Here is a 25,314-nt window from a genome sequence, read left to right on the forward strand (position 1 = left end):
TCACAAGACACAGAGAGCCAGTTTTAGGACACACACACTCATTCTACGGCCTGTGAAAGTCGTTACTTTTTCTCGCTGTCCTGATGTTGAAAAGATCAATTAGATTGAATGGAAAACCTTACTGAGCTGATGCTAGCTGGCCTGCCCACTCATTCACCCGCTCACTCCATCTTTCCAACTGCTGTTTATCGTATTCCCAGCAGACGTGATGGCTAAAACAGGATGTTACCAGAGCAACTGGCTGCTCTATTTATAGACATTAATAAAGTTAGCTGTCATGTGTGGGAGGTGGTTTTGATATAATGGGAATGTTCTGCGTTGGTCAGTCCATTGACTGTTTGTCGAGGGGAGAACTTTCTTCTTTCTCACTGTGTTGAATTCAAGGTCCGGCTCTAACAACAGAACTTGTTCCAGCTTGAATTTGACCTTTTTTTTGCATTTATATTCACAGTCTGTGCTTCTCCTTGTCATTGCAGTTGACCAAACAAGTTTTGTAGAGGATACTGGGAGGAGCCAATCTTTAAAATGCCTGTGGCAACATCCAGCTCTGACTCTGGTAGGTATTTCAGTATCACTACAATAAGCTTATATTGGTGTGTGGGGTGTGTGTGTGTGTGTGTGTGTGTGTGTGGGGGGGGGGGGGGGGGGGGGGAGGGTATACTGAGTGGTTGGTAGTTATTCTCGCACTCAGGACGTGTATCTCCTTACTTCTAATGCAACTTAATGAGCTGGCTAATGGAGCTCTAAAACTCCCGTCGTAGATCAGCCATGCTTCAAAAGATTTACTTTTGTAAACTTTGCAGGTTTGCACTTTGTGGTGGAAAATACTCTGGTCTTGAGAAGTTGTAATACATCTAAGAGTCAACTGTCTTCTTACAATGAACATTTTATTATAAACTAATACAAGCACACGCTGGAGCTTGGAGAGAGAACTCTCTCTGCAGATGCTGAAGTAACACCCGATTATAAACCATGCTTAACTCCTCCTAGTTGCTGGGCAGACCATATGAAACAATCATTATCTCTTATTTAAGACTAAACTGAACTCACTAAGCATCAATCACTCACTATATTACTTTATTACCTTTAACCTCTAACCTTTAGACAACTGGTCAACCAAGCAGTTGACAAAAACAGATGCCCTGCAGGAAACTCTTCCTGTCTCAGACTTTGTCTGCACATTCCAGACAAGGATCATATAACTTAAAGAAAGCTTTGTGCATAGACACAAAACACAGCAGGATCACAGCAAATCAATGCATATATGTCTAATACTTAATACAAACCAAACTCATAACAATTTTCCCCAACACTCTCCCTCCTCTTGGTCCTACAGGACCAACAATAAGAAGAGAAATTGTTATCAGAACGCAAAAATACATACAGAAGACAACATTCTCAAAACATCAGGAGCCTCATGCCTATCGGGTTTTAAAAGAATCTTTCAGAAATTACAATAGTGAGGAGCCATTTGCTTCAGCTTCAAAATCTGAGTCTAACAATAAATGTAAGAAAAGTGGAAACAAATCATTCCTCTTAGGGGGTGACAGAGGTGTAGTGAAGACACTGTCGGCGTTCTGGTGGGACTTGGCATATCACAGTTGCAGTGGAGCGCTTTTTTTTCTTCACCTCACACTGATCTTGCTTGAGAGCGAAGGCTGGTCTTCAGGTGTGAGAGTAGACTATCTCACTTACCCACGCAACCACAGGGATTATTCTGCCCTTTGTTGGGTGGTGCGTTATTCTTCCGTAACTTCAGACTGAAGAGCTTCAGGAGGTTCAAGCAATCTGTAGTGCCAAGCAGCTCACTCTGCGACCTTTACCACTGTCTGGGTCGTCAGGAAAACCTGAAATGGCCTAAACCATCGATGTTGGTTCCAGCGCTGATGTTTAAAGCTTCTCATCAGGACAAAATGAAGTGAATAGAGCTGCATAGATGCTGATTCATGAAGGGCAGCTTTCACCTGTGTGCAAATGCCTGAAAAGGGTTCTTATGAGGTTAGGACAATATGTTCAAACATTACTTTCACACAGAGCTGTGTCTGAACAGGCAGTCTTGGAAGGAACCATGCCCACTTGGGTGAGGGTCCTGCAAAAAGAATCACAAAAAGGCCCATGTTTCCATGTTACGCATGCGCATGTACATCAGAACCAGAAAAAGTACTTTTGGTCCAAGGAAGACCTGAAAAGAGAGCCAGAAGGAAATTTCCCCGTCTGCAACCTGTGGGAGGAAAACATTCAGGAAAATGGCATCCAGAAAGTCATTCATAAGAGAGCGCCAAAACATGGACTTGTTTTCAGCTAAAGAGTAAGCTCAAGTAAGCACGAGAACTGAGACGGGAGAGCTGCAGCCTCCACCATGTCACAGTCAGAGCAAACAGCATCAAAAGGAAAATCAAGTCAGGGTCAACTAGAGGTCGGTCAGGGGCCAGGCCTGGGGGGTGCAGAGGATAGTCAGTTTAAGCTAAACAGTCATGGAGTAAAACATGAACAATACAAAGCAACAGTTAGGGCCACTCAGTTATCTGGTAGGTAATCATTCAAAGTAACCAAATTCATTTAATTACTTATTGCAAAGTTCCTATCAGGTAGTCTCATCTTAACCAACAACCAGAAAAAATCCTCTAGTACTGCATAGCAGGACATGTGTCAAACTGGACTCCCAGCAGTCTGACCAACACTTATCCATGCTGGAATCTCCTTTCTGATTTACTGCTCGTGTTGTTTATGTCATGTCTGCTAAATGACAGAAGCAGAACCACACTGAAGAATCTCTGCATATATTAAATAAAGCTCATTCAGAACTGTTGATTTAATCAGTAATGTAGTCTAGTTAATCTCATGGTTTACTCTGATTTGTCTCTCTCAGACTCCAACAGACCCATTCAGGAGCAACACACACAAAACTGAGATCATAATAAGACTGGCTTTCTATTCCAAATATATTGTAAACATAAGCATAAGCATAAAGCAACAAGATGTAAACCCATCTTTAACAGCTGGACTTCAGGTACTGAACAGCCAGAGACCTTCAGGTCATAATAAAGCTGTTTGTTTTCTATCTACATTTGAACTAAAGCAGCATTTAGAAACAAACTTCTAATACTGATGGTAAAGCTGTTTTCATCTACAACAACACGACGCACACATGTACGTGCACACACTCACAGCAGCACTTCTTCCTTAATGATTTTAATGCAAACGTGTGTAACAGAAAAGGCCAAGGCTAACGGTTTAGCATAGTTAGCTTAACTTTGGAAGTATCAATACTGTTCAAATAATCTGCCTCATATTCATGTTAATTTTGAGGACATACAGGGCTTAAATGACTTGTTTGTTTACTTATTAAGCGTGTTATCTAAGAGACTGGTCTGTTTACTGGCAGCCATCGCAAGAGTTGGTTCTACTCTTTAAACAAAAATCATCTGATGTGTATTTTAACCACTGAGCATATCTGCTTTAATTCAAAATAATGAATTCTGATTAGGGATGAAACACCAAGCTGTCAGCAAATAAAACACGGAGATTGTTGTACCTGTGTTGCATTCGCTGAAGTCGGGAAATTACAAAACTACCTTCTTATTTAATGTCATATAGCGGCTTATTTTTTCTCTTTTGACATCTATTCTGTCTCAAACATTAAAAACTTAGTATTCATCACTTTTTTTTTTTTTTTTTTTTTTTTTTTTTTTATATAAGGCACAGCGTGCCAGAAGTTGACTTGTCTGTATGAACTGTTCAGCTTCCCTGCAGCAAAGCAGAGATGTCTGTGTCATTGTTCAGTTGCAGAAGTCTGCAGGAGTGCAAAATTTTATGCATGCTCATAAATGTGGTATAAAGCTAAGCAGAAACAGTGAGTAAATGTTTGGTTGTAGGGCCTCATTCCTTGGCCTGGTCTTGTGGATAATCATTCAGCTCGTATCACTCGATCTGCTCAGGAGTCAGACGCGCCACAGCCACCATGCTCTCCTCCAATCAGCATACAATCAGAAATTCATGCCAGGAAGTGCCCGACACATGTTCATCAAAGCTTCCTGGTAGATAAATCAGATTCATATGTGTAATTAATTAAGAGTAACATGTAAAGGATCAGAAAGTAGGCAAAAGTTCAAGGAAGGAGATCCAGGTTTTCCACAGAGAACTGAGTGAACCCAACAGTCTTTCTGACAGAATCAGGGTGCAGCTTATTCCAGAAAACATCATCTGATTCTGTAGTCGGGGTGGGATTTGTGCTGCCTGCCGGCCACATCCGTTAGTCTTTTACTTCCAGAAAATCCCACAACTGAAACACAGTCTGAGGACAAGGAGGATCCATCACCTCCAGAGGTCAAAGGTGAAAATCCAGCTCAAATGTCCACCATAGGAGCCATATCCACACTGTTCACAGTCACAACCAACAGGGCTCTGCCAGACCCTCTGGTTCTGGGATCCCCAGGCCCCATCAGCAGCGGCCGGGTCCATGCAGCCACATCTGCATATCAGGTTCTGCTCCAGGACTCAGAGCTGACACAGAGGGGAGGTGGAATGATGCTTTAGGTTGTAGGGACCGTTTCTGCTCCAGTCTCCTGACTGACCACGCGTGACACCCAGAACTCTGCAGTGACCCGGATCAAGAACTCACTCTCCCCCAGCCCCTCCTCTGAATCCCCTTCAGGCAAGATAGACATTTGAGGTCCCTGTGGACCAAGCTGCATGCTGACAAGGGTTTAGAAGGGAACGCTGCAATGTGTCCAACACCATACAGCAGACAAGCTTTTGAGACTGAACCATTTGGTCATGTGGTGTATTTTCTTCTCCAGTAAGGGGAAAATAAAGATCATAGCCTCATAATTATAATAGTTTTCTTCTGAATCCTGAGGCAAACATATTATGTGGACCATGTTCTGTGCTGTGAACATCCTGTAACTTGAACATTACATTGTAATTGTGTGTGTGAGACTATATTATCAGTGGATTCATAACTCAGTTCTCTCCTGGGAAAGCTGAACATGATCTTGCTAAGAAGATACACTTGTTCTGAGAACTTATCTTCTCGCCGTTAGCTCACATTTAGCTAAAGTGAACTTATTGCAAGGGAAATTTACTCTGGCACGTTACGTTGGTTCACCATTCCTATTTTAAGGTCAAGAATTTTCTTTTTTTTTCCTAACATTATGCTTAGTTTCAGCATCCTTCAGCTGCATTATTTATTTCCAGTCTATCTAAATTTATTTAGACATGCTAGGTGTAAATTTATAATAGCAGTAGTAAAGGAATAAAAATCACCTTATGAATGTCTGAAAGGGAACAGACAGAAACCCAAGCTTATTGCCTACACAATGTACAGTAATTTAACATAGTAAGTTCCTAATACTATAAATCACATCTCTCACATTTCTGATTTTTCATTCTTAATATGTTGTTGCTCTTTAAAATGTTCTCAGGTGATAATAAAGAATTGCTTTTCCTTAGGAAAAGGTTCCACATTCATACAGGGAGTGGCTTTTATGCTCTTATAAAAGCTTTAGGAAGAAAAGCACAAGCAGCTATTTTACACAGGATTTATATGTTTGTTTCTGCCTAACATGCTATGACATCATCTCCTTCAGTGAGCAGAAGGCCTTTAATGAACACACTCTTTTCCTCACTTCCTTCTCTCATACATTTTTTGTTGTTTGTTTTTTTTCTTTTTTTTTTTTTTTTCTTACTGCAGTAAATTAGATTTTACACAAACAATTCACTTCAACAGTTGGATGAATGCATGTGAATGGGTCGTGCCCCCACGTTTGTCTACCCCCACACAAGCTTCTAGGCTCTCCTGCGAGAGTCCGGTGTGGCTTCACAAGACGTGGTTTTAATTCTCCACACAATCAGTCCAATCAAGTTTAACACAGGAAATTTTACACAACCACCCCAGTTTCCCCTCACATGAAGACAGAGATTTCAACTTCTTAATGGTGCTGTACATCAACCTCCTACTGCAAAGGAACTAGTTCTGTTTGCAGCGGATGTACACAGAGGGTCAATCCCACACCTTTGTAGAATTATCAGGCAAAATTCTCAATGTCTCCAGAAACCAGCCCACACAGTTTCTTCTCTGTTCCTCCTCACTCAAGATGGCTTTCCTCTCAGTCTTCTAACTCAAGGTTGGCCTGGTCTTGCTTCTCGAGCTCACAGGACTTACTGACTAATTTACTGGTCTCGGTCTTGTAACTCACAAGATTTACTGGTCTGGTCTTGCTACGTCTAGCTCACAGCACTTACGACTTGGTCTTGTTACTCACGATTTTTAACTTAAACTTTAACTTAAACTTAACTTAAACTCACAGGATTTTATTTATGACGTCAACCTGATCTCGTCTTAAGTTATTCTCTTATCCTTTGAGTTACTCTTTCGATGAGGAGGTGAGGAGGAGAATCCCTGTCACAATGAGAATAATGAAGACAATTGACCACAAAACAGAAAAATATTGTGATTATTAATTAAGATATTGATTATTAATTTGTGATAAATTTCTAGTAATGTTTGACTCCAGTTTGAGTCTGAAAATTAATGTAAATTTAGAATAACACTTCTCACCATTGCCTTTTCACACTGGTTCAGAAGGAGTCCTGGCGTAGTCGACCACGGGTGGGAGAAAGACGTCCTGTCCTCTGAAATTCTCTAATTGAGGTTCTTAGGATGAATCTGTGGATTCAGGTGGCCAACCCGTCTATCACCAACCTGGGCGGACTGACGCAGGATCCCGGACGAGCCCCCAAAAACTGTGGTGGAAAATACTCTGGTCTTGAGAAGTTGTAATACATCTAAGAGTCAACTGTCTTCTTACAATGAACATTTTATTATAAACTAATACAAGCACACGCTGGAGCTTGGAGAGAGAACTCTCTCTGCAGATGCTGAAGTAACACCCGATTATAAACCATGCTTAACTCCTCCTAGTTGCTGGGCAGACCATATGAAACAATCATTATCTCTTATTTAAGACTAAACTGAACTCACTAAGCATCAATCACTCACTATATTACTTTATTACCTTTAACCTCTAACCTTTAGACAACTGGTCAACCAAGCAGTTGACAAAAACAGATGCCCTGCAGGAAACTCTTCCTGTCTCAGACTTTGTCTGCACATTCCAGACAAGGATCATATAACTTAAAGAAAGCTTTGTGCATAGACACAAAACACAGCAGGATCACAGCAAATCAATGCATATATGTCTAATACTTAATACAAACCAAACTCATAACAATTTTCCCCAACAACTTCTGCACAAATGGATATTTAACCTGCTCTGAACACAGCTGTTTGCACAAACATGTATGACTCCCATACAAATGCACACTTGACAGTCAGTGTCTTAAGGGTCTATCACTTTTTTTTTTTCCAAGTTAAACTGATTTCAAATATGAATGTTGGATGGAGGTAGTTAATTTTCTTTCAAACAGACTGGCTAGCCAAAGGAATATTCATTTCTCTGTTCTGCATAGACTGCTGCTTTGAGACCATCTGCAACAAACTGGTTTATAAACCCAGTCCCATGATGATAATATGGGCTTGTTTTTGTCCAACATAAGGCATTCCATCCTGAGCCAACATTTAGGCAGGACTGCTGGAATCCAAGTCAAATTTAGAATCACACTGTTTGATATAACATTGATTATAAAAGTAAGCGATATTTAGGCGTTAGTTATATTTCTTGTATCAGGTCCAAAAGTTTGCCTGCATTAGACTAACACTGGCACTTAGCCATTCATCTTTGTACTTCCTCTTCACTCAGCGCTGAGAACAGAGACCTAAAGGAACAAACCAGCATGACCAGACGTCTGGGAAATCGGTCTTGGCATTTTTAAACAGTGCTAAATCGAGAACTAAGAGCCTTTAACAATTTTATCATGGGATAATAAATTGCTGCAGTCAGCTTCTGGAAAGAGGAAAAGAAAGAGTTCCGTCAAGATGTGCATGAAGTGAGCCGTCAGTCAGTCACAGTCCTGATTTGTACACAATGTCTGAGAATTGACGACTGGCATTTTTAGTAACATGCAGTAAACTATGTCTTCATGTCAGTTCATGTCTTTTTAGATTAAAAAACAATATTTTCAGCAGATTTGCAGAGAAACCTCAGTTTATGTTTGAAACAGTCCAGTATTCTTTTTTTTTTTTTTTTTTTTTTTATCTCAGTAGCTCTGATGTAAATTCCATCAGCTCATAAACAAAAAAGCATAAATATAGATTTTTCAATAAGCACTGTTTATTTGAGCATCTTTCAGACTGAACAGAAAACCTTTTTGTGAAACAGATTGTAAGATCAACTTGTTGCCTTCGGTTCATCTTCCACGTTTGGGTTGGAAGTGATGTAAACATGATATTGCACTCAGAGAGCAGCAATAGGCAAAGGTCACTTTTTCCTTTGTCAGCAGCTATTTACTGATCGCTCACCTGCTGCTTTTTTAGGAGGGTGGCACAGTTCATCAGAGAGGCCTTGTGTTTGCCTGCAGTGCTGCATAACAGTATCTGCACTCCGCTAGTCATCTTTGTCAATAAGTGCTGGGGCAGGAAAACCTCCAGAAATACACCGGACTGGTTTTATGTGGAATTGAATGCAGATTGCCCCCTTTCCAAGTGAAGACAAATAAAAAAAAAAAAGAAAACCAAAACAAACTGTAATATTTCTTTAATTCAGTGTGAAAATAACTTTTAATATTTGTAATAAAAGACGGTAACTTTGCTCCCCCCCCCTGCGATAAGCCAACCCTCTCCTGCGCTTTTCCCAAGTTGACCCGTGCAAGAGGAAAAAAAAAAAAAAGCTCCTTGCCTCCTCCCAGAGAAGGCATCATACCTCCCTCCCTTTCTTTCTTCCCCACTTCCCCCACCTCCTTTTCTTTACTCCTGCACCTCGCTCGTCTCCTTTCATTCATGCAGAGGAGGAGGCGCTCAGCCAGGCGTAGCCTCTGCACATTCACATCAAGAGCAGGTGGAAAGGGAGGAGAGAACGGGGAGCTGTTTTGGCAGAAAGAGGAGAGAATCGGTGAAAGATAGGGCGAGGAGATCTCTCAGACTGCCTCTGATACAGGGCTGGGTGTGTTTCTGAGAGTGTGTTCCCCGTTGCGAGGTGTTGTTTGGCATGGCTGGCAGCCTGTTTGGAAAGCTCTCTCTGGAGGAGGGGGACTCAGCCAACTCCTTGGACGACCTGGATGTCAAGCTGGGGGAAGAAGGTAAGAACATTTGGAAGCTGAAACTGGTGTTAAAAGGAAGATTTTTCATGCTGCACTGTGCTTATTGGTTTGCTTGTTGTTTTATATTTGCATTGCACCTGCAGCTGATGCACTGGTGTGATGGAGATGAGCAGAGACAGATTAGGACCTAGGGCTGTGTGTGATGTGCTGGAATCTGAAGCAGCTCACTATAAAAACAGTAAGGCCAGTGTAAAAATAAAGCAGGCTGACTTACAATATTAAAGGCATGATATTCTGAAAGAGAAGCAGCTATTTAGCCTTTATTTGCTTTACAAAGAAAGCCTGATAAGAGAAGAGTGTGTTTAGATAAACTGAGATTAAAAAAAAAAAAGGGAGGAGTTATTGTAAGAGGTGGATTGTTTGTAAAGCAAGCCTGTATTTGTTGTCCTGAATGATGATGCCTGCATAATGTTTGCTCTCAGCATGGGAACCACCATACATCCCATTCATAATTGATGCATTTCATCAATATTGGATAGAGTTGCATACTTCAGTCTTTCACACTAGTGATTTAAAGCCATGCATGGGATGCTAACTTTGTGTATACCAAAAAAAAAAAACATTTTGATGCCAGGGGAGGGGGGGTTGAATCAAAACAACAATTTTATGGTGTCATGTTAAATGAGACGGCGTTTGAAACATCATTACATCACTGCCAAGCCCACTGTGTCACATAATATAGTGTGTTGCAAGATATCCTCTCCTCTGTAATGTAGCTTGACAGGACAGCGGTGACAGCCATAATGAATCACATTTTCTGTCAAAGCGTCCTGTCTGCCAGTTCAGGGCACATGAGTGTGTGTGGGTGCTGGTGTAGGATGGAGACGGAGAGAGAGGCAGACCTCTAGTGCATTGTAGATTCATGGGGAGTAAGTAGAGGGGGTCATTCATATGCAGCAGTGTTCTGATTAGAGACAGCAGGCTTGAAAGTGTCAAACTCACAGCCTTCTTGCTTTCACCTCTTCTTCATGTGTTTGCCGAGCCACGCGTAGCCTGTCTGCTCCTAATGAAGCTGTGTTCAAACACATATGATGGATCATTGAGTACACGGCGTTGGTGGGAATAGACTGTCAAAGATAATCGCTGGGTTTCATAGGAATAAGACAATTTAATTTTGTTCAGGCTGAGAGTATTGGATAATGTGGCAACATTGACAGTTATGTGGTCCGTATCGCACCCCGATGAGCTCCATTTGTTCCTTCATTTACCTGCTGGATGGAGAATGGGTGCAGTTTAAGTTCACTTTTGCCTCTTTAAGGCAACTTTAGGGGGTCGACTTGTTTCTCTTGTCCCTGTCCGGGTCAACGAGGATGAGGTGAAAATGTAGCCGTTGTTCATTTGCAAAATGTCAACAAATGTTACAAATGTTGTCTCCAGTGGTGACCTTCATCAGGATGCAAGTCTCTGCAAATGGGATCCACATGAAAGTGCCCACAAACAGTGGTTTTGGTTGAAATTGGAAAATGAAATAATTTTGGCCTGAAACAACACACACATATACACACAAAACATTCAACCTTTTTTTTTTTTTTTTACCATCATTAAATTTCACCCCCTATGACACAACAGAATTCAGAGAATTTTTGCTGATACAGATGTTGCAGATGACAATTTGGCTGATTACTGATGATGTAATTTCATTTGTATCCTTTATACCAGGTCAACGACAAAATAAGCATTCTGAATAATATCTATGCAGTGTGTCTCATCAAATATCAGCTGATCCAAGTTTTAGCCAATAGATCTGCATGTGCATTTTGCATCTACACAACAACACAACATCCTGATGGCTTGGCTTTTAAAGGGCAGAATTATAGTGTGTGTCATTGTCATAGATCATGTTCCTCGAAGCCTGCTGTCTAACCAGTTTTAGGTGATTCTCTGCTTCAACACATCTGATTCAGATGAATGTGTCACTATGCAAAACTTGACAACAAGCTGTTGGATTCATGTTGTTTGAATAAGATGTGTTGCGTCTGGGAAACAGATAAAACCTGCATTTTCGAAGTTTCAGCTTCCTGTTTTTTAAACAAAGTGATCCAGCCTGCATCTGTTCTGTGGAAATGTTGGAGCAAGTATTAGCGCAGAAGCTTAAATGTCACTTGTCCTGCTGACTGTCTATCCAGGACTTGCACCCTCCCTTTGTGAGCATTGTGTGGCTCCAGAATTATTTGTACAAAAACAGTCTCATTTAAAGCATTACGTTGCATCTGCACCACCCAACCACAACCTGAGCAGATTTAATATTAAATTCCTTGTGCTTAAATGTGCTTTGTGCTGCAGATGATTTCTGCAAAGCTTATATATTCATGCTCACCAGATAAAATGTACTGAGAAGGTCAAGTCTGAACAAGCAGCTCACACATACACACACACACTGGCACACACTCACAGAGTGGCCACTTGAAGTTTGTTCCACAGCATGTGCCCACACATACTTAACATGATAAGCGCGCCTGTGTTTTCAGTGACACTTCATGAGGAGGGTATTGATTTAATAATTCAGAATGCAGCATACCAGAGCAGCTTCCTCGTTTCATTTGTTGTTCCCTCAATGCGCTGTGTTGACGTCTGATTTTGTGGAGAAGGCTGATTACACTTTACAAGTGCTTTAGGTTGGAAAGAATTGTGAATCTCCTCGCTGGAGGGCAAATTAATCATATACTTCAGTCATAAATGATTCATTGGTTGTGGCACACACCTCGGCGGAAAAGGGCCATTCCAGCATCATTCTTCTCCACCGTCTTAAACATTAATCTTTTGCCACCTGAGGGATTGATTGCAATTATCTTTTTCTGGAGAGCTGGAGCCTGAATGAATCCAACAGCAGCGTCAAAGTGTTTAATGATGCCTGTTGAGTTGCAGAGTCTGTCTGTTGTAAAGCATCTTTTAGCAGTTTCATGGTTAAACTCAGCTGTTTTCTGTCATTTGAAGAGTTCCAGTGAAATAAAGCCAGTAAGACCCAACAATGTTGCAAAGATGGGTTTCTAAAGAAACAGGCCTGTTTTTACAGAGTAAATCAGGCATCTGAAGATTTTCAGCTTTTGTTCATAATAATTGTGAAAACTCTTCATTTCTGAGTATTACTGGTATTGTAAATGGTATACATTTCCAAAGTGCAAAATTATCTATTAACTAAAAAGGTCTGACTTCATCTTGTTGACATAATATTGAAATGCTTTTTACAAAGATGAGTTTGAATAACTCTTCTAATTAATTTAAAAAAATCAAGAAGTATGGTCAACAGCCAGAGCTTAAAATCAGTTTTCACCATATTTATAGGAGAAATGTTCTGAAAATTAAATAATGATGTAAGAAAAAAAAAAGAAAAACACACACATTAAAAAAAGCTTTTGAATGTAGACGGAAATAAAACTGCACGCTTTGAGAAAGATTTCTGTTAATACTGATTACTCTGTACCTTTCACCCAGAAAATGCCACAGGTTCTTCGAATATCACAATAAATAAATAAAGATGTATTTTTAATGTTTCTTCCTCAGTAGCCTTATGGAAGCAATAATATAGACAATTTCCAAATCTACCCCCTTATTCTAGTCTTCCCAAAGTTTAATTCAGGATTCACCTCACCGGCTTTTCACAGTTTAACTTGGAAAAAAAAAACCTGACTGTTGTGTGTTGTGCTTGTTGCGTTTAATGTCGGCTGTACTCGAAGTGTCATTTCTTTTCTGGGTGAAGTTATCTAACAGCTCCTGCACACAAAGGTTTTGTGTATTCCAAGTTGGCTCAACAACTCTTATTACATATTTGAAATGTCTCAAGTTTTCTGATCACTCAGGCTACATTTGGCCTAACTCTTATATTAAAGTAACCAGAGGAGGGAGGGTGAATGGAGATGGTGCTGCAGATTACATGACATGAACAGATCATACATGGATCTCACACTTAATGTTAGCGGGTTTATACATTCTTTTATTTATTTATTTTTTTTATTTGTGAATAAGTTTTCATTGCGTTTAGTTAACATTCCTGCACATAGATGGTCCATACTGTCATCTAACCTGCTCAAACAGAGCTCTCCACCATCATAAATCTGTCTTCTTCTTCTTCTATCTCATATTGCAGCTACTTTACAACAACAAAACAAATCTCTATTGTCACATCTGATTGTAAGTAAGCATTTTGCAGGAGTGTTAGTGGAGCTGTGCGAGTAGCTGACGTTGCGTTCTGTAGCCTATTTGCATGTAGAACTGATATGAGGAGTCTAATCGCAAGTTGTCTCTGAAAATGTATGCAAGTGTAACGGTGATGGCTAGTATGAAGTGTCATTTGTGAATGTATCCTCAGGCTGCATGTTGATTCCAGGTGGAAATATGATGTTGGGGTAAATGCTGAGGGGATGATGGATTAAACTCACAAGAATGCAGAGCAGCATCTTGTGGTAAAAGCAGACCTAAATGAACTATAGCTCCATGTGATGGAGCTTAATGTCAGTCTGCGATTTCAGTTTGTTCGTCATAAATACTTTCACCAGAGCAGGCTGTTCTCCCCAAAACTGGAGTAGAGCAAGTCTTCTGTGTGTACAAGGCCTCCCCCTGAGGATTTGACATGGAGAGACAACAACACAACCTCTTCTCCCATATCACTTTTCCTCATGTTCCACCCCCCCCCTTGGCTCCTCTGTGCATCCTCTCCTTGTTTACCCAACTGCTGCTCCGTAGCAACAGAACAAGCTTCACTAAGTGCTGGCTAAGAGCTTTGTTTACCCCACTGTGCTTGAACCACAAACAATAAAATCTCCGATTGTTTGGTTGCCACTTTGACATTGAGTTTAATCATAAGCCTCCTTGGTGGCAAATGGGCACTCAAACGAGACTTGGACAAGAGCACCTTTAATTTGGCTGCTGTGTGATTCCATGCTGTCGCCATGGCAGAGAGATGGTTGTTCTGCTCTTTGTTGAGATGTGATGCAGGAAGGCAGCGTATTGAAAAGACTGCGGACATCATAGCTGAAGAAGCACCTGAAGGTTTTTCTCTAGATGTTTTCTTTCGTAAATGCCACATTTTCACGCTCCATCTTAGTCTCAAATTCCTGTGTCTGTTCAATGAACAAGGTTATACGGCGCGGCTGACGCACATATAAGTCCACACACCTGCGTCACACCGTTTTGTCCTTTTAAACTCACACCTGCTGAGTTAAAGTGCTCAAACGGTATCAAGTTGCACGCTGAGGTGAGGGCAATTGAGATCCAGTCAAGTGAAAAATGACTTTTGTCTCACTTGTAAAAAGCAAAGTGGATGAAAAAGCTTAAGTATATTAAGATGCAAACATAACTTCGGGGCAGATATGAGTTACGAGCAGAGGAGAGATAAAGACTGTCAGTGATGCAGAAAAGAAAAGAAAAATTAAAAAAAAAAAAAAAGGCAGTTTGGCTTTTTCTGTGCAGTGATATGAGAAGTTTCTGCGGTGCAGGAATACTTTGACAGCAACACCACGCAAGACAAGATCTTCTACCTGAATGCTAAAGAGGAAGTTATTTGCCAAACAAAACTGCAGTTTAAAAAGAAGCAAGTAAACACTTTGGTGTACTCTGATACCTTCAGCCTGAACTTCTCACCTGTGTGTACAGACCTCTGTTATTTCAGCTGAAATAACAACCATTTACAGATGCATGTACAGAAAGATCTTAGCAGAAGGACAAGCTAGGTCTTTCATAATCTATGAATAATAGATTGACTCAGTTATGCTTACTTCTGGAAGAGATATTACTCTCCAGTCGTTTCTATGCTCCTGTCTTTAAGTACAAGCCCACCTCCATCTCCTGATGTCATGTATGAGGCAGCGTTGGGTTTTAACATAATTGTTTGGGCTGATATGTGAGTACACCAAGCCTGAGCATGTAAGGGGGAAATTGAAATAAGAATCATAAGCACTTCCTCTTCCATGATGCGTCTCGCAATTTTACCTAAACGGATCCCGATCTACATCGTAATTGAATGACTTTTTCTTTTTCAGCACACAGTGTAGTTTTTTTTGCGTAGTCTTGCTAAAACATAAAAAATTAAGCACTTCTTCTTCAGCTCTTTCTTTTACCACACATGTCTTTGTGAAGTAGAGACAAGCACTATATTGTGGCAACAGTTTGGGTGACTAAAGACAATTATGCTGGATTTTAAAGCAAACGTGCTGGTCTGGTATTCTCTGCCAGGTATGCAGTAAATCTAGGAATTCCTCAGTCAGAGCAGAGCTGTAGTTGGAGGGAAAGCAAGACTTCGGTTTGGATTTTTTCATCCATTTACTTATCACATTATAAAAGAGGATGAATGAACCCTGTCATTACTGAGGTGGGCTTACTCTGGCCCCTTTATGATTTTCTTTCCTTTTGTCTCTTTCCCATGTGATTAGAAAGATCAGGACTGCTGGCTTTTCTGCACCGAATTGCTTAAAATACCACATAAGTGGAAATTAGCTCATTTTTCTTCAGGGGCTTGATGATACATAATTGTACCAAACCCTGCCAAAGCGTTCACCTTTTCACACAGAGCAAGCTTTGAAATCAACATGGGAAATATCTGCAAATTGTTGTTCCTGAGTTTAGTGGGCAGTTGGTTCTAATGGAAACGGTACAATCTCTCTTTGTCACAAACTGTGACCTGGGAACTGTTTGCAGTTCCTGTCTGCTGGGAGACAAGCACTGGAGTGAAGTGTTAAAGCTTTTCAGACCCAGTAAAGAGCCTAGCTGCATCATTCTGAGCACTGCAGGCAGCTGAGGGAGCTCTGACTGGCACCAAACTCTGGTGCATTACAGCAGTGGTGATAGCGTGATGATCGTGCACCCATTTGGTTCTGCTTCCACAGACGAGATAGACTCAGTTTTTTGACATGCTGAAAGTAGTTGATCATTTTATCTGCCTCAAAATAAAAGGATGATTCTTTATTTGGTTTCCACAAAATGTTTTTTCTTGTCAAAACCTTTTTACAGTTTATCCACTTTTGAGTTATTCTGCATTTTCACTTGAGATTTGATGATTAAAAACTGTCATGCAAGGGCACGAGGGACAATTTGCTGTGTGACTTTGAGACAGTTTTGCTCCACAAACTGATATTGTGATGTGTGTAAAGCAGCTTCAGGCAACACATAGATTAAAACTGTTATATGAAATCAGATCTTCTGGGTAAATGAGACAAATACAAGCTCTTCTAATAAGTAACGCTTTTAGATCACTGAAAACTTTTTTTTTTTGTAATGTTTATGCTGTTGTAGAGTTTGCTATTTATAGATTTATTAAAAAAAAAAAAGAGAGACAAAAATCAGGCTGCAAGTACATCTGTAAATGCTGCCCATAATGCTTTTATTTTTTTCAGCAGTGACAAACTACTTAAGTGATTTTGTATATTCTTATTATATAGTGGGTCAGTCATTTAGTATACCAAGGAAAATACGCTTCTTCACATACTTTTTGAAGGTTTAATATATAGAAAATGTGGTTAAAATTCATTCACAGAAAGTAAAATCGGTACTCAGTCGTGGAAAGCAAGATTAATTAGAAGTTCTTTAATTGGACCAGCAGTCTTCATGTTCTATTTGACCTTTTAAGGAGATGAGAAGTATGAAGTCGGTCTCATGAATATTAACAGTGTTGTATTTTTAGCTCAGACAACAAAGAACTAAATGTCTGTAAAGGAAGTTACAGCAGATGACTGTTTGACTGCAGGAAAACCTTCTGACATGTCTGCTGCTGATCAATCTTGCTTGTAGCTGATTTCTGTGTGTTTGGTATCGTAATAATTGTTTATATTCCAATTCTGTAGAGATACTTTGAGGCCAGGCAGACCCCTCTCTGATCTTCACTGAATTGTTTACACCCCCTTGGATCTTCTGATTGACTGTCCGTCTTTTTGAGTAATGAGTTTGAAGTGACTCCACTGTTTAAGGTAAATAAGGCTGCATGCACAGCCTTATGAGTCTGTCCACTTAGACATTAAAATAATGCAATCCAGCTCTGAAAACAGTGCAGTGTGGTTGGGTGGGAGCATACATACTGTAAAAATAATCCATTTCCTCTAAAACTTTAGCAGCTGTGTTGTTTTTATGTTGGTGTGTGCCTGTGAACATGTGCGTAGGAGACGGGGAGGAAGTTGGGAGTTGTGGGAGAAAGATACAGCCTCATCTGACAGACTTATGAGCAAAGTGACTGACAGGGGTGAAATTGCTCGGGAGAGGATGTGGGGTACTTCCCATCTTGTCTCCCTTCTCCCTCCAGCCTTCTCTTAGTCCTGCCTGTTAATGTATTCACTCTGTCCTCCCCTTATTCTCTCCTTCAGGTAAGCTCAGTCTCGTCCTAATGCAAAATGGAGAACAGGAAGCTCTGTAAAATAATTTTTTTTTTCTCTGTTTTTCCTGTGTGTAGCCATGCATCAGACCTTGGACACACTGAGTGACAGCACCAGCTCTACGACTGCTAATGACCTGGATCTCATCTTCCTGAAGGGTATCATGGAGAGCCCAGTGGTGAGAACCGTGTACATGGATAAATGTATGCTGAAATCCATCCAGGACATACATGCCAAATTAATGTTGACACCCGTGAGAAAGAATGTCTGCTTTTATGGCAAACTTTAAACCCCAAATGATTCAGCATATGCTGGTGACAGCTACAAGCCTCAACACTGACTATGATGCTGATTCTTTGGCTCTTGTGAGTCTGGTTTCCTTCAGATGCTCAGTCTTAATGGGGAGTTTGCAGGCTGATTTATTTCTTAGGGAATTCTGCCTGCGAATTATTCATTTTCAACCTGAATAAATTGAATTAACATTGTTGTGTTCCCGCTCCTGAGCAGTTTTTGTGACGTGATGTGACAAGTTGTCCTGCTGAAGGAGCTGCTGTTGCTGCTTCCATATGGAGTTAGGTGATACGTGTGGAAGTAGCATCTCTTTAAAACTCAGCACTTTAGCTGTCGGTGACACACTGCGTTGCAGCACGAATGAAGATTAAAGGCCTTAAATCTTGTGTAGATTTTATGTGAGTATGGTTGTTTTTATGTACATGCGGCACTAAAAGTGAAATACGAGCGGCTTTATTGGAATGATGCTGCAAAACAAAAACTTTTCACACCCTTCATTACATTTGAAATTTAAATTTCATCCTGCAATAATTATCCCACAGGGAAGCTTAAATTTGTTGAGTGCAATGACTTTTCCATTTCGCTGTACTTGCTTCATTGTGTTCTCACAAATTGAAAATGCTAATTCGATACGCCAATTTTCCTGCAGGAAAATTCTTCCCAAAAAAAGACAGGGGTACATACTCAAATGTAGCTGCTTAGTTATGTATATAAAGTTTACAGCCTTCCGTAGGGGTTTGAAGCAGAACAAACACAAATACAGTGTGGGATTTGTTCAGGACGTCTATCTGGGGACAGAAGAGGCCAAACTCTCCCCATCAGATCATTATCTTCCAGACGAGTCGCGATCAACAGTTGAGGTTAAACAATAAATATATCTGACAGACAGAACTGCTCATGTTTGCGGTGTTTCACAAATCTGACAATACACACCTACGTCCTGTAACTACTGTTGTTGCCTCGAACCAGCAGGCTTCCTGTGAGCACACAGGTTGGATGTTTAAGTATTTAACAGCGTGCAGCAAATGCCCACTTTTTCCTTTTCCTTTTTTAAGATTTAACATTTCCGTTGTTTCCCACCTGTCAGTCTTTCTAACAAGTGACATATTTTATAACTAGTCAGAGCAAATCGAGAGCAGCAAATTTATCCAAGACACGTTTGACAAGTGGCAAGTTCAGCTGAGGCAGAGATCCCCACAATCAAAGAGGAATGAATAAATAACTCATCCATTCGTTCTTTCCATCTTTTCTTTTAGTAAAGCTGCGAATGCTTTAGATGAGCATCTTAAGTTAATTTATGAGGTTCTTTGTTGATTATTCTTCAGGCTGGTTTGAAATTTTGAGAGTGTTTTGATGTATTTTTCCACTGAGAATTTTAATAATGAATTTAGTTAGCACAGCTGTCTTCTGCTCTGTGAATAACTCACTAGAGCCTCCCCTACATACAACAGGTACTCATCTGCCTGCCCTAATTATTGCCCATGAAGATTCAACAGTGGCAGAAAAGAAAAGTGGAACCCCATATGCCTTAAAGTTTATTACATCTATAGTCAGAAGATAAGAATAATAAGATTCATTTTCAAATCCATGTGTCACTTGTGCAGGAAGTTGCCCAGAAAGCTTGTCCTGATGAAAGGACATCACGGTTTTATCCAACAGAATACAGATGTGATTAGAGTTTTGTGTTCTTCTCAGCGACTATGTAAATATCTAACAACAATACAGTTTGTGCAAACAACATTTTAGTGGTAATCTCTTTGAAATGTTTATTCATTCATTTTCCATACCGATTAGTCCAATTCAGGGTTGCAGGGAAGCTGGAGCCTATCTCAGCAATCCTCAGGCGAGAGAGAGGAGGGGGGACAGGTCACCAGACCATAACAGTCTCTGTAAAACACTAATGTGTAAATGCAGTGTATGCTTGGATTTTTATTCCATATAGGTCCATTGTTTGAGCAGATGATGCTTCTGTTATCTCTGAGCTGTTCCTATGTTATTAAGCAAATATTGCTCAAAATAGTAACGTGTCTAACGGTCACAGTGGAAACTACCTTGTTTATCAGATTGTTAAAACTATCAAGTGGATGTCTTCAAAATTTTAGACAAGTACACTTCCTGCATGGAGGAAAAGATTTTGATGTAGTCTTGAGTTCTAATGTGAAGTCCTTCAGGTGAAAGCAATCTTCATATTTACCCGAAGGATAGTGTTGCTGTTGTCATAGACGACAGCTTTTTGAAGTGAAGGAGTAGAGTGAAAGTGCTTAGAGGGAGACAGCCTTGTCAGAGTTTCTTCCCACTACATCTTATGTTTTTGTCTTTTTTTTTTTTTTTTCGTATTGTCAACATCTTCCCTTTTTTTTGCCAAAAGCGCAGCAGTCTCTCATGCCTTTTAAGACGCGGATTTGTTCAGAGCAACAGCAAGAACAGGAAAAAGTACTCTGCTAAAGTGTGTGTTCAGGGAAAAAGTAATGTTCCCACCATATACCAAAAGGTTTTTTTCTTTTCTTTTCTTTCAGGTGTCAACAGTCATTAATTAGGGAGCACATTTATTCCTTCCGACACTGCACAGACTGTGCACTGAAATGGAATTTGTTAAACCCATGATGCATTGCTGTGAGACTTGCACAGCGTCAGGGGTACATACTGTGCAGTATTATTCCGCTGTGTAGACGCAGTTCTGTTCAGAAAGTATTAGCATGAACCCTCTACTGGGAGTTGTAGGCAGCACTGCATGAGATGCCTCCTGTGCTGCTGAATACAAAACCTCTGCTGCTCCTCTGCATCTCCATCTCTCTTTCTAGACTCCCTTCCATTCCATCTCCTCTAGCTTCTGCTTTCTTTGACTGTAGATCAATTAAATATTTCCCCTGCAGAAAAAATAACCTGCTCATGTATGTGTGCGAGCAGCTGTATAAAAAACATGCCAAGAGTGTTTGTATGTCTGGGAGATTGCTCAGTGGTACAGTGTATTGATGAGAATTCTCATAAAAGATTCATCTGCTGATTCCGCCTTGCTGAAGGGTATAAAAAGGCTTTCCAAGATGATAGTTTCCCTTGACCCTGTAGTGGATCTATGAACACTTAACAAGCTCACACTTAATGTGTAGGGAGGCAAAGATGATGCTTACATCAAAACAATGGTCCTCACATGGCATGATGGCTTCAATGATTACTGTTGATTAATATAGAAGAATGCAATTAGCACAACCCACAATTCTGCCATGAATCAGAGCAATTAGCAGATAGTAAGTGAGCAGATATCAACAGAGCCGGCTGAATTTAAAAACGGCTTCCAGGCATTATGACTGTTGCACTGACTCAGTTTTTGGCTCTACATCCAACAAATCAATCTGAGGCAATTAAAGCAACTTAATGACCTGACACTTTCTTTTTTGGCAATTTCAGCTATTAAACTATTTAAGAAAAAAAAAAAGAAGGAGAAGAAGAAGAAAGACTCCAGTGGTTCTGTAAAGAGTAAATAATGCAAAACAATTACAAGAACGTCTGCCAAGCAGTTAAACGCTGTCACTTATCTTCCCATTTCCCAGAAGCTTTTGATATTTGGTTGGAAATATAAAAATCATGTAGAAATGCATTCTGTAGAGAGCATCACAGAGCTGCAAGCTTAATTTAAAAAAAAGTTTTAATGTCTTGTGTTAGGGTGGGTACCTGAAAAAATATGCTGATGCTGGTGAAGATCTTTGTGCATCTGATTAAAGCCAGAAAAGCCTTCTTCTACCTCTGCATATTTCAGTGGTTTTTCTTTATTAGTCAGTTGGATAGTGATGGCTAATACTGTGTGACGAAGGGATGAATATAGTAGGCAGTAGTGTTCAAAATAAACAAATAAAAATTCAGATTTTCAAGAAGATCATTATATCGATAAAGCTCCTCTTGGCAAAGCAAATTTGCTTTGCAGAACACATCAGCCAGATCATCCTTCTGTTGCTTTGATGCCGAACAAGACATAGTGGAAAAAATAAAAAGAAAATTAAATAAAAAGACAGAGAGAGAAAAACATGTGCAATGAACCAGATAAAACTTATCAAATATGATATGACGGAAGCAAAATGAGATTTTTACCTATAGAAAAGCAAAAATTATTGTCTGTCATTCCTGAAACGCCTCTGTAAAGAGTTGGAAGAGGAAGATAAACTCCTTTCAGGGTCATTGCTGAACAGGACTGAAGAGTGTGTTTTAGACCCTGTGGATATACACTCACTGGTCACTTTATTATTTATACTGTGGCCTTTAAACAATATTCTGTTGGTACTAAGGGTCCCAAAGTGTACCAAGTAAATATCCTGTTACACCACCTTTAGTTCGAACTGGCAGAATGGATCCATGCTTTTATATTTTCTAAGCCAAATTCTGAGGATTCATCAGACCAGGCAATGTTTTTCCACTCTTCTATTGTCACATTTTGGTGAGTTTGTGGCCTCAGTTTTCACTTCTTATCTGACAGTAGTGACACCTGGTGCGGTATTCTGTTGCTGTACCCCATCGACTCATCATCTCAAACTGTTGTGGGTTCAGAGATATTGTCCTGCCAACCTTGTTGGTAATCAGTCGTTATTAGTGTTACTCTTGGCTTGCTATCTCCTTCAATCAGACTGTCTGTTCTCTTCTGATTTCTGCCATCATTTTAGACCAGACCACTGCTGTTTGCTGGATATTCTCTCTTTTTTTCAGACCATTCTCTCTGGAGGTGGTTTGTGTGTGAAAATCCCAGTAGATCAGCAGTTTGTGATACTCAGACCAGCCTGTGTCGCACTGACACCAAGTCATTTCATTCCCCTTTCTGACGCTTGGTTTGAACTTCAGTAAGTCATCTTGCCCATGGCCACATGAATAAATTAGTGAGTTGTGTTTGGCTGATCAACTATTTGTGTTAACAAGCAATTGAACAGATGTACATAATAAAGTGGCTGTTAGGTGCAACTTTCACTGACAATGAATTAGTTATTATTATACCACAATATGCAGTTCTTCCAGTGGATGTTTTGTGTTAGACAGAGAATCTGTTTATTTGTGTATGCGCTTGTGGGTGTGTGCATGCACATTGTATCCTGTTTCTCAGCAGGGATTCTTCCCCTCTTCCACAGCAAACAAACATTGTGTCTGCCAAAATAGCAGTGTGTCCCAGCAGACAGATCCTCCAAAGGACTGCCTGACAATGCAAATTTTCAAGTGCACTGCTTGATGTGCTGTTGCCAATCGCGTGTCTCTAAATGACTGAATCTACAAGTTAAGTTCTGTAAGCAGCAACTGGCTTAGACAGCCTATCAGATAACACCATAAGACTCTCTCGCCAAAGAAAGATAGTTATTTACAAAATGACATGTTATAAAATGTATTAAAATTGTGGTGAAAATGTACATCTGGTCCTAATTTCTGTCAGTGTGAATGTCTCACTGAGTGACAGGTGAGCTTGTAAGAGATTTTTGGAGTTGTTTGGTCACTTTTTAGATTTTTTTTTTTTTTTTTTTTTTTATCATTTCCTTTTGTTAAAAAAAGTCTTTATTGATGCTTCATTTGATTGTGATGTTCATGGAAAAACATTTAACTTCCACCTCTTAAATAGATTTAGTGTGTTTAGGATCATTATCCTTGGTTTACATATCTATTAACTTTCAAATGTCTGATTCTGAATTTCATAGTAAAATGTAAAACAGTTTTTTTTTCTTCTGATGATTCCTCCATGGTATTACAGTAGAAATCTTCCCTTTTGAGCTTTTACAGTCAAACAGGGGGTTTTGTCTAATGGATAGTAAAGTAAGAAATAAACATTATTATTCTTAGCAAACTGTTTTTCCTCCTAAACTAAAGTTAGACTTCAGAGTTACAGTTATCCCAACAATCAAATTTCTCAATGTCTCAAATGAAAATTTGACCCCAGTTTGTGGGTTTTTTTGTTGTTGTTGTTGTTGGTTTTTTTTTTTACCATAATGTTTATCTTTACCAATGTGCATTCTGGAAAAATATAGTCGTAAATTTACCAGTAAACTAGATAACTAGGAGTTCACGATGCTACTTAGTGTCTCTGAAGAGACAAACTGGACACCGGGTTCTCCGTCCAACATAACAAACAGGAATAGATAGAACGTTTGTATCTTTGGCCCTGGACAAAGAAACAATGTCCACCTCTGGCCGTGGTGTTAGTGGATTAGAAACTGAAAAATAAATGTTCCATGAATTATTAACATCTTAACACACAGTGTGTTCTTATTTTTCTTGATAATTTTTTAAACATTTAAGTTGTTTCATAAAAACTGTCTTTTTCAGCTGGATTTGGCTTTAAGGTTACTGATTTTGTTGTTTCTTACTATGCTTTTCACCACTTCATTGAATCAAAACAAACATGCTGGCAGAATGCAGAAAACATTTTATTATAACTAGGCGTTATATGTTCATGGAAGAGGCACTGTAATGGAATGGAAAGTTATAACTATGTTCTGCAGCTGTGGAAAGCAAGATGTATAATCCAAGTCTTTCATTGAGTAATCCATTTTGAGTGAGAGAGGGATGCCAGAGTAACATCTGTGCTCTGTTTATTAAATCCAAGGCCCACGAGCGGTTTGAGGAACCCAAGCTTGAGGCTGTGAGTGAGAACAACGTGGAGCTGGTCCAGGATATCCTGAAGGAGCTCAGCCCACTCACACACATAAGCCAGGCAGCTGAGGAGCTGGTCCACATCCTGAAAGAACCTCACTTCCAGGTTTGGAAAGCAGAGCTCTGTAATAAAAAGGCTCTTGGTTCTGAAGCTATCATTTCTGAACATAGGACCCTGCAGTGTCTATATCTCCATAGTGACATGAACACAGCCATTGGATTATTATTATTATTATGTACCATGATTTTAACTCTTATCTCTGAATGAGTGGTTTCTTTTTATAATTTACCTTTCTGCTTGCAGTCCCTCCTGGAAACGCATGATTCTGTCGCATCCAAAAACTATGACACTCCCCCTCCCAGCCCCTGTTCTTTCATGGATGCAGCCCTCAACAACCAGCCTGTTCCCCCAGATGCAGTCCGGATGGTGGGCATCCGTAAAGTGTCGGGTGAGCACCTGGTAAGTCTGCTTTTTGAAGCACCTGACTCTGCAATCATCCCAATAACACTGCACCCCACAATAAATTGTGAACAGATAAAACAGCTCAGTGGGTGGCATGATATATGGTATGCTTTGGTACAGCTCATGCACTCAGTGTAATGAGATCTCTTTGAAACAGTGTTAAAAGGAGGAAAAATGCCAGATTTATTCTGCCTTGCAGAACAAAATGGATGTGATTTATCTGTATGGTCTGACTTATTAGTGATTAACAAGGGGAAAAAATTGAAGTTACAACTTTGTGAGGTGCTTTGTTACTTCCTTGTCTATCCACAAATTGTGTAGCAGCTGTGTGAAGTCATTCACACTGCAGCTGAAGTCACACTTCAAGCTTGCTGCTCCAAAATTTTATCAAGTGAGGGAACTCAAGTGGAATTTTAAATGAGAAAAACTAAGGTACAA

At 40.0% G+C, this 25,314-nt stretch overlaps 1 protein-coding gene across 2 annotated transcripts in view; it reads left to right on the forward strand.

Moving 5' to 3' along the window:
- Window positions 1-485: 485 nt before the first annotated feature.
- The window catches only part of mpp2b (MAGUK p55 scaffold protein 2b), a gene marked incomplete at both ends in the record, with an annotated part of 33,017 nt that continues 8,188 nt past the window's right edge, over window positions 486-25,314 (forward strand). Inside the window, 4 exons of one of the 2 annotated variants that reach the window (XM_079261224.1) lie at window positions 486-556; window positions 17,588-17,688; window positions 24,367-24,519; window positions 24,718-24,873. In XM_079261224.1, coding sequence (XP_079117350.1) covers window positions 526-556; window positions 17,588-17,688; window positions 24,367-24,519; window positions 24,718-24,873 — 441 coding nt within the window. Of the gene's footprint in view, window positions 557-9,104; window positions 9,196-17,587; window positions 17,689-24,366; window positions 24,520-24,717; window positions 24,874-25,314 lie in introns of those variants that run through there. The other variant, XM_079261223.1, reaches the window with a different exon arrangement.

Source organism: Telmatherina bonti, assembly GCF_933228915.1.
Source record: "Telmatherina bonti genome assembly, chromosome: 21".
NCBI lineage: Eukaryota > Metazoa > Chordata > Actinopteri > Atheriniformes > Telmatherinidae > Telmatherina > Telmatherina bonti.